This window comes from Myotis yumanensis, unplaced genomic scaffold, assembly GCF_028538775.1.
Source record: "Myotis yumanensis isolate MYYU_CA2020_CCGP unplaced genomic scaffold, mMyoYum1.0.hap1 SCAF_1, whole genome shotgun sequence".
Classification (NCBI taxonomy): domain Eukaryota; kingdom Metazoa; phylum Chordata; class Mammalia; order Chiroptera; family Vespertilionidae; genus Myotis; species Myotis yumanensis.
The window spans coordinates 81442228-81451115 of record NW_027223752.1 but is presented as its reverse complement, the minus strand read 5'-3'; the positions used below and the strand labels follow the sequence as shown (position 1 = coordinate 81451115).

Here is an 8888-nt window from a genome sequence, read left to right as displayed (position 1 = left end):
TCACAGCAGGCACATACTTAGGAAACATAACTTCTCACTGCCATGGGTGCCTTTTGAATTTTGGTGCAACTGCAGGGGCCTCATAGTCAATGTGTCTATCACAGCACAGAGGTAAGAGGCAGAGTCTTTCATCTGGAGCTCCCTCAGAAGGAGGTAACTGTACATATCAGAGCGACTAAGGAATGAGGAAAAACGACCTCTCCTGTCCAAACCATCCAGGACGTTGTAAGAGAGAAATATGGGTGCTCCGCCATCATGTCGTTGGTACCAGAACAGCCCATTGAACCCAGATGTCTGGTACGTGCAGTTGATCTGGACAGAAGCTCCTTCCATAGCTGTCAGCTCGGGGGGCTGCTGAACGCCTTGTCCCGCGGTGCCTATGAGAAGACACATGACCGTTACCAGGGCAGCGCTCCTGGAAGCCACATCATTATTAAAAGGCTTCGTTTCCAAGTAGTCACAAAAAACTGTCATTGGTAGAGAAGTTCCTTAGATAGAAACAAACTATGGTAAAAGGAGGAGGAGAAGAGCGAGGAAGAGAACAGGGACAATTAGCACCACATATGGAAAATGTGTATCAGGAAAGACTCTTCTAATGACAAGTGTGAGAAGTTGAAATCATTGAATTTAGCTGTAAGAAAGTTATTTCAAACATTCCCAGCAACGATTCCTATTAACTGGAGACTTACCTCCCATTGTCAGAAAAGCACAAAGAAGGAAAACTTCCCACATCTGCTGCAGGACACCATGAGCCAGGCACTGCATCCCCACAGCCAGCAGAAGGTCCACTCCCGCCCCCACTCCCTGTGGGTGAGGGAAGAAGTTCAATCTGGATGCAAAACCTAGAAAGAAAAAAAAAAGCAAGGGGAGGAGCTCTTTTCTTGAAGGGATGATGTTAAGCTTTCATCCAGGCTGCACTGGGTTCCCTTGTACGAGTGTATTCACATGAAAATTTTCTATATATGAATCCACAGGTTTTAGTCCAACTGATTTTGTGAACATTGAACATTAGAATTGTGTGGCAAAGAACAGAGATAAGAAATGGGAAAATGACATAAAGCAAAGTCAGAAGTGGTCAATTTCTCTATACCAAGTTTCTCTTTCTCAAAACAGGAGAAAGTGGGAAAAGGTGCTAATAGAGGGGGGTTATGCACACTTTATTTGTAGGGTGCATATGTGTGTGTGTGTGTGTGTGTGTGTGTGTGTGTGTGGTGTAGTGGTGATATTTGTGACAGTACCAAAGAGATGGGAGAGGTTTTCTACCATCTAAATGTATCTCCCAACAGTCAATGAGATTTTTTTAAAAATATATTTTATTGATTTTTTACAGAGAGGAAGGGAGAGGGATAGAGAGCTAGAAACATCGATCAGCTGCCTCCTGCACACCCCCTACTGGGGATGTGCCCACAACCAAGGCACATGCCCTTGAGCAGAATCAAACCCGGGACCCTTGAGTCCGCAGGCCAACGCTCTATCCACTGAGCCAAACCGGTTAGGGCAATGAGATTTTTTTAAATATCTAAAGGAATACAATATCTCTGTCTGTACATATGTATAGAGAAAGAAATGTGAAACAAGAAAGGAAACTATTAACGTTAGTCACTTCAGAGGGTTGAGATTTAACGGAAATGGTGAGAATATTAACCTTTTCTTTTACATCTCTGTTTCATTTGACCTGTCATTTTTTATGTAATAAAATGAGAATTTGAAAAAAAGGAAATGGAAGGAAGGAAAGAAAGAAAGAAGAGAACTAGAAGGGAGGGAAGGAAGGAAGGAAGGAAAGAAGGAAGGAAGGAAGGAAGGAAGGAAGGAAGGAAGGAAGGAAGGAAGGAAGGAAGGAAGATTTCAAACTATTTCCCAATTTTCACCAAAAAAAACTTATCTCTTTGACACTTAGTTTTCCCAAGGTAATGTATGTACCCCTCACATACAGTATTTTTGCTAAAGGAATTTATATCTCTCATGATTCCTCTGTATTTACTCCATATAGCAGACACAGTACAGAACTTGGTTTTAACACAGATAATACTGCCATCTTGTGACCAGATATAGCTTTGCAATGTTACATACATACACACACAAAGTGCTAAACATCCTACCTAATAAAAAGGTAATATGCAAATTGACCATCACTCCAACACACAAGATGGCTGCCCTCATGTGGTCAAAGCTGGCCACCCCTATGTGGACACAAGATGGCCACCATAAGATGGCCAGCAGGGAAGGGCAGTTGTGGGCTATCAGGCCTGCAGGGGAGGGCAGTTGGGGGCAACCAGGCCTGCAGGGGAGGGCAGTTGGGGGCGACCAGGCCTGCAGGGGAGGGCAGTTATAGGCAATCGGGCTGGCAGGGAAGCAGTTAGGCATCAATCAGGCTAGCAGGGAAGTGGTTAGGGAGTGATCAGGCTGGCAGGCAGAAGCGGTTAGGGGAAATCAGGCAGGCAGGCAAGCGAGCGGTTTGGAGCCAGCAGTCCTGGATTATGAGAGGGATGTCCCCCACAGGGTCCCAGATTGGAGAGGGTGCAGGCTGGGCTGAGGGACATACTGCCCCATGCACGAATTTTGTGCACCGGGCCTCTAGTCTTTAATAATTTAAAATTTAAAAGAATCTTAGAAATCAGCTAGTCTTTGTCCAGTTACATCCTTTTATATCACGCTCCAGGCTTCATTTCTTCATTGCTAGCCAATTCCCCACTAATTAACATTAACTTTTGTAAAAGAAACAAATGAATACCCAAAGCTACTTGCACTATACTAGTATATGCTACCTAGACCTGCAATGAATGTGAGAATCAATTTGATATCAAATTGACACCTGGTAACTTTAAATTGGAGGTTCATATTTAAAAGCACAGCTCTTTTTTCTGTCACAGCATTTAATATGTGTGGTGGTTTCTCTTATCCATTTATTCAAAAGTGTGGGGTTTCTTTGAGACCCTACTATGTTCCAGGCAATGTGGTAGTGTTGGGGATTCCATAGTGAGTAAACCCACCTCTTCTTGTGAAGTCTACATTCTAGTGAAGGGAGACAAACAATAAACCAGTTTATGAGCAAATATAATATGCCAGATGGTGTTAAGTGCTTCTGAAAAAAATAACACAGGGAAAGAAAAAGAGGAAGGTCAAGAGAGATCTCACTGCCCTGGCCAGGTGACTCAGTTGGTTGGAGCGTCATCCCATACACTAAGAAGATTTGGGTTTGATTCTCGGTCACATTGATCTCTTCCCCCCCCCCCCCCCCCCCCCCCGCCCCTTCCCGCTTACTTTCTTTCTAAAAATCAATAAAAACATATCCTTGTGGGAGGATTAAAAATAGAGAGAGAATGATCTCACTAATTAGGTGACATCTGAACAGAAACTAGAAGGGATGATGGAGGACCCCTGGTAAATATTTGGGGGGAAACAGTGATCAATTGAGACTTCACATCACCTCTAAGAAACTGGAAGCCATCCAAAACTACTAGTATACTGACAAGGTTATTCCCTGCAGCCCCCTTTCCAGGGACTTACTAGAAATGTTTGTTGCTATTCTCTCTCAAGACAAAATAATAAAGATTTGGGTAGGGAAGATCTCATTAGGGAAATACTACTTTAGAATAGAATTTCCCCTGAGATTAGAATTTTTCTTCAACTCTCTTGACAATGTTTTTTTAATTATTATTTGGAGTAAGAGAGGCAACAGCTGATGAAAACAAATGTAAAATATGACTCAGGCGATATAGAAATCACACTCTTCGAAGAGCCCTGAAAGGCAGGTGCTCTCAGAGATTCCGAACACTTGTTTCAGGTAAACTCCTGAAAGAATTCTAAAGCCTTTCCAAAACAGTCACAGGAGCCCTTTGCAATTGGCTAACCTGAATCTCTGAAGGACATCTCTCTCTCTCTGCTGGACCATCCACTCAAGGACAGCCTGCCTCCTCCACGATTTTGCAGCTCTGTACATGTGAGTCTAAGAGGATGGAAAAGCAAGCCTGAAACCAGCTCCGTTCAGAATGAGGCCATTAATTTTGAAACTTTAAATTTTTCTCTTATTTTATTCAAATATAAATTTAGCCAGTTCCTTTTCTCCATCTTCTCACCGGCTCTTTATCAAACTGCTAGAATTATGTGTCTTCTTTCCTAATGTAGGGAATTTTTTTGTGTGTGTGTTGAAAAAAAAAATCTTATCACTATTTTATTTTCATTTTCTCTCTCTCTCTCTCTCTCTCTCTCTCTCTCTCTCTCTCTCTTTTTAGTGCACTGATAAAGGGCAAAGTTGGGCAGTGATAAAGTCATAGACGTTGTGAAGAAGAGCCTGGTAATTCTGTAAGCACAGGCCAAATTGGTAACTTTTTCTGTCTCCAGTGAGGAGAACACAAAGGGCCTTTCTTTCAGCAAGCTCATTTTTTAAAGCTTTTGGTAGAATGGCAAGAATATCCTCTTGTGGAAAGAGATAAAATATATGTAGAGTACCCAAAACTCTACCCATTTCCCTTACTCTGCCCTAGCTCTACCTGGGTCTCTAACTAAATGAATGTGAAGGAAGGGAATCTTTCCAGAAACAGATTGGGGTTGGGTCTTTTCCCAATGATAACTAGAAGTCCTTTGATCCTAGAATGTTTAACACACACTGGACCAGTCTTCATTCCTCATCTTTGGGATCTCATAACGTTCCCTAGTGGCCCAGATCCCAAAGTTCACTGTAGAAATCAAAAGTTTAAAATAGCTGGATATGCTCACACCAAACTGGCCTAATTGAGTGTCGGGGGGGGGGGGGGGGGGGTGGACAGAGTGCACAGAAAGCAGCCTATCTCATGATCCCATGGCTCCATTGAGTTCTCTAAAAAGTGCTCTTGGCAACTCCCAAACCCATCCTTATCTTCTCAATACCACTCTTTCACCCTGTCCCCACAGCCTTTCCCTAGAGTTTCCAGGATAATTGCTTTTTAAACAAGTATGGTTTATCCTCTAATGTCAGTAGGCCCTTATTTGCAGATAGTTTTCATATTGAATTTTAACCTCGTGTTGTTTTTATGTACTTCATATTTAAATTCCAACTATTTTTACAGGGTTTTAGCAACATCAAATAGTCTAAAATTTGTAAATCCTTTGGCTACCCAAGGATAGATATTCTAAAATTATTTACATAGTGGACACAAGAATCTACCAGAAGGAGAAGGGGGAACAGCAGGGACTGTGGGGAGGAGACTGTTCTCTCCAAAAACCCACCTTCTGGATATCCACTCTGCTCACCTTGCTGCACCAGACTGCCCTCCTCTGCAACCCCTAAACACCTCCATCTTCTGCCCAGTCGGCCCGGAAAGGTAACCTTGCCTCACACCCACCAGCCGTAACCCACCTGTTTCCTGGTCCTACCAAGTCAGGGCACTCAGAACTGAGACGGTAAAGGAGCTTTCTTCCAACAGGGCACCTGGGAGAAGTGGAATCCGATGTATGCACAACAAGCTGGAAACATAAGACCGGCAAAGCAAATAAATTAGGGGAAGTTTTTGCACCGTACATCAACATGCATTATGGAAATCCTTCAAATAATCCCCCAAGTGGTAGTTTTATCTGATTTGATATACAATTAATTTTATAAAACACTTCAGGAATATATAACTTGCCTAAGTAGAAACACATTGATATTATATGTACGTATTGACAAAAATGTTACTTTCACTCATTAGTAGTATTTTATGTCTAACCTTATCTTAACTCTTTCTGTCTCTTTTCTATACCCTCGCTAAAGAAATAAGAAATAGTCTTCCCATTAATTTTCTTTTTTTAATTTTTATTTATTGATTTGAGAGAGAAAGGAGAGAGAGAGAGAGAGACAGAGAGAGAGAGAGAGAGATTTTGTAGTTCCCCTTATTTATGCATGTATTGGTTGCTTCTTGTGTTTTCCCTAATTATGGACATTCTAACCAAAAATGATAGAAGGATGTTCTAAGATGTTACTTAAGAAATTTGGCAATAGCAATATAATGGGTTGGGTGCTCTGAAAAGTGTAAGCATGGTCCCTGGGGATCAAGAAAGCCTTTTAAAGGAAAAGTGATGAAGGGAGCATTATGTAGGGGAAGGGACAGAGAAGGCAGCCTGTGCATGGGAGCATGCTACTAGGAAAGCCTTTAGGTGTCCTAAGCATCTGAACAACAACAAGGAATTGTAAGGGGAATGGAAAATAAATAAAAGTGATGAGATACAGTGGTAAGGGCCAGATAATGAATATTTTTGCATTGTGAGGAGATGGGATATTAGCTGAGCACAAAGAGGAGGCATTGCAATGATGGTAAATGGAGGGAGAAGTAGAGGTAGTAATTGTAGCATACACATTCCACACTGCTCTGCCCCAATGTTAGCCCCTCTTTGTTGAACCCTTTTTGGTTGGAGTATTAAGTTCTTCCCTCTCAGTCACAAGTTACACTGTTCCTTGATCAGCCAAATACTGCTTCTCAGTATCTCCCAACAGATAAGTTTCCATCCATCTAAGAAACTAAACAGCCTCTGGATGGTTTTCTTAATAAGTAAACCAAAATAACTAAGGGCAACACCATCTCTTCTTTAAAAAACAAAGTTTTTAAATAGTATTTCATTTCTCTCACAACTCATAGGCATATTCATCAAACAAAAGCATTCTTATCACCTTTGTGTATTGTATTTCCCTTGTCTGACTTCACCATTCATCTTAGCAGAATACAGAAAGAACATGAGAAAGACCAAAAACACATCTCTGGACACCGTGGTCACAGATTTCATTCTCCTGGGCTTACCTCACCCCCAAAATCTGAGGATCCTCCTCTTCCTGATCTTCTTCATCATTTACATCCTCACTCAGCTGGGGAACCTGCTCATTCTGCTCACTGTGTGGGCTGACCCAAAGCTCCACGCTCGCCCCATGTACATTCTCCTGGGTGTGCTCTCATTCCTGGACATGTGGCTCTCCTCAGTCATTGTTCCTCGTCTAATATTGGACTTTACTCCTGCCAACAAGGCCATCCCATTTGGTGGTTGTGTAGCTCAGTTGTATTTCTTTCATTTCCTGGGCAGCACCCAGTGCTTCCTCTACACCTTGATGGCTTACGACAGGTACCTGGCAATATGCCGGCCTCTGCGCTACCCCATGCTCATGAATAGTAAGTTATGCACCATCCTTGTGGCTGGAGCTTGGGTGGCTGGCTCCATCCATGGATCTATCCAAGCCACCTTGACTTTCCGTCTGCCCTACTGTGGGCCCAACCAGGTGGATTACTTTATCTGTGACATCCCTGCAGTATTGAGACTGGCCTGTGCTGACACAACTGTCAATGAGCTTGTGACCTTTGTGGACATTGGGGTAGTGGCTGCCAGTTGCTTCATGCTGATTCTGCTCTCCTATGCCAACATAGTCCATGCCATCCTGAAGATACGCACTGCTGATGGGCGACGGCGGGCCTTCTCCACCTGTGGCTCCCATCTCACCGTGGTCACAGTCTACTATGTCCCCTGTATTTTTATTTACCTTCGGGCTGGATCTAAGAGTCCCCTGGATGGGGCAGTGGCTGTGTTTTACACTGTTGTCACTCCATTACTGAACCCCCTCATCTATACACTGAGGAACCAGGAAGTGAAGTCTGCTCTGAAGAGAATAGGAGGAGGTCGAGGGGCTGCAAGTGAAAATAAGTAACCAAAGGCTCAGGAACCACCTCCATCACTGTCACGGCCACTCTTTTGAGCTACTGAGCATGTGGCAAACATTCAATAAACTGTTAATGAATTAAACTCAATTTAATTCTATTTAGAAGAAACTTCTGAACTCTTTGGATTCATAATCTTTTCATCTCGTTAAACTGGTTCAAAATGTTTTACATTATTTGTTTCGAAATATGAATATTTTACTTCTACCACCTCTGTTTTGTTGTATAAGAAAATGCCTTATCAAAGCTTGAATAGAATGAGAATGTGTCAACCTCTTCAGAATTATATTATGCCAGAAAATGCAAAAGAGGAAAAAAATGACATAATGTCTGGCCTAGCCCTTTTTTCATTATTTCTGTCCCTAAACCCTAGACTTATATAAATTGTTTCTTTGTTTGTGCATGGCACAAACATTTAAAAGCACTTAAACCTGAAAATACTGGATCATTTCTATTTCCCTCCTGTCCCTCACTCTTCCCATGAGCTCAGACATCAAAATCTGTCTCCTTACTTTCAGAATGTCTCTCTTAATTCCTAAATAATCTTTTGTCCTTTTCCCTCCTCATCCACACCACAGTCAAAACTATCCTTCTGAAACATACAATTTGTAAGACTCTCCAATGAATGTAAAATAAAGCCAGTCTCCTTAATCTGGAATTTAAAGTCCAAAAAATATCTGGACCCAACAAACCTTGTTTCCCAAGACATCTCTACTCTCCTTTCCCTCTCCCATCCTCACTGCTTTACTACCATTCCTTGAGCATGCCCAATACTTGCCTGCCAAGCTCTCTCCTCTATGTGGAATACACTTCCCATCCAAATCCATATTGTCTAACTTCTTAGGGACTTTTCTTAAAAGAGTGTCAAACTATGCCTTCATAATTTCTTTTAAAAAAAAACTTTTTAATGACAATCTTGGCCTTTATATTTCTTTCAACTGATTTCCTTCAATGCCCTGAGCCCCAGAGTACACATGCAAGTAACTCTTAAAGCATATGGATGGTTCTGATTTCCCAAAAGAAAATATATGGCACACTCAAAACGAGATAATTTGAGGAGGGTTTCTATTTACAAAGATGTGGGAGTAAGGGAATCACACACAAAAAAATTTGAGTAATCTGGGGATTAGTGACATTCAAACTATTTACCACCCCTAGCCCAGATAAGACAAAGGTGGGGGAAATTAGGAGAGCCTGGAGGAAAAGCGTCACATAACTTTCCCAAGTCCTCTCCTC

General features: G+C 42.0%; 1 protein-coding gene and 1 gene segment (V, D, J or C); one reads left to right on the top strand and one right to left on the bottom strand.

Annotated features, from left to right (window-relative positions):
* LOC139006834 (T cell receptor alpha variable 1-2-like) lies at positions 1-393 on the bottom strand. The segment is given in 1 exon segment: positions 1-393. A coding segment is annotated over 1 exon segment (393 nt).
* A 6292-nt stretch (positions 394-6685) lies between these two features.
* LOC139003932 (olfactory receptor 10G2) lies at positions 6686-7642 on the top strand. The gene has a single exon (XM_070406424.1). The coding sequence runs from the start codon at positions 6686-6688 to the stop codon at positions 7640-7642; it is 957 nt and encodes a 318-aa protein (XP_070262525.1).
* Positions 7643-8888: the final 1246 nt, after the last annotated feature.

Bases quoted from the DNA above. Each gene is read 5' to 3' on its own strand.
- LOC139003932 (XM_070406424.1), top strand. From the start codon at position 6,686: ATGAGAAAGACCAAAAACACATCTCTGGACACCGTGGTCACAGATTTC.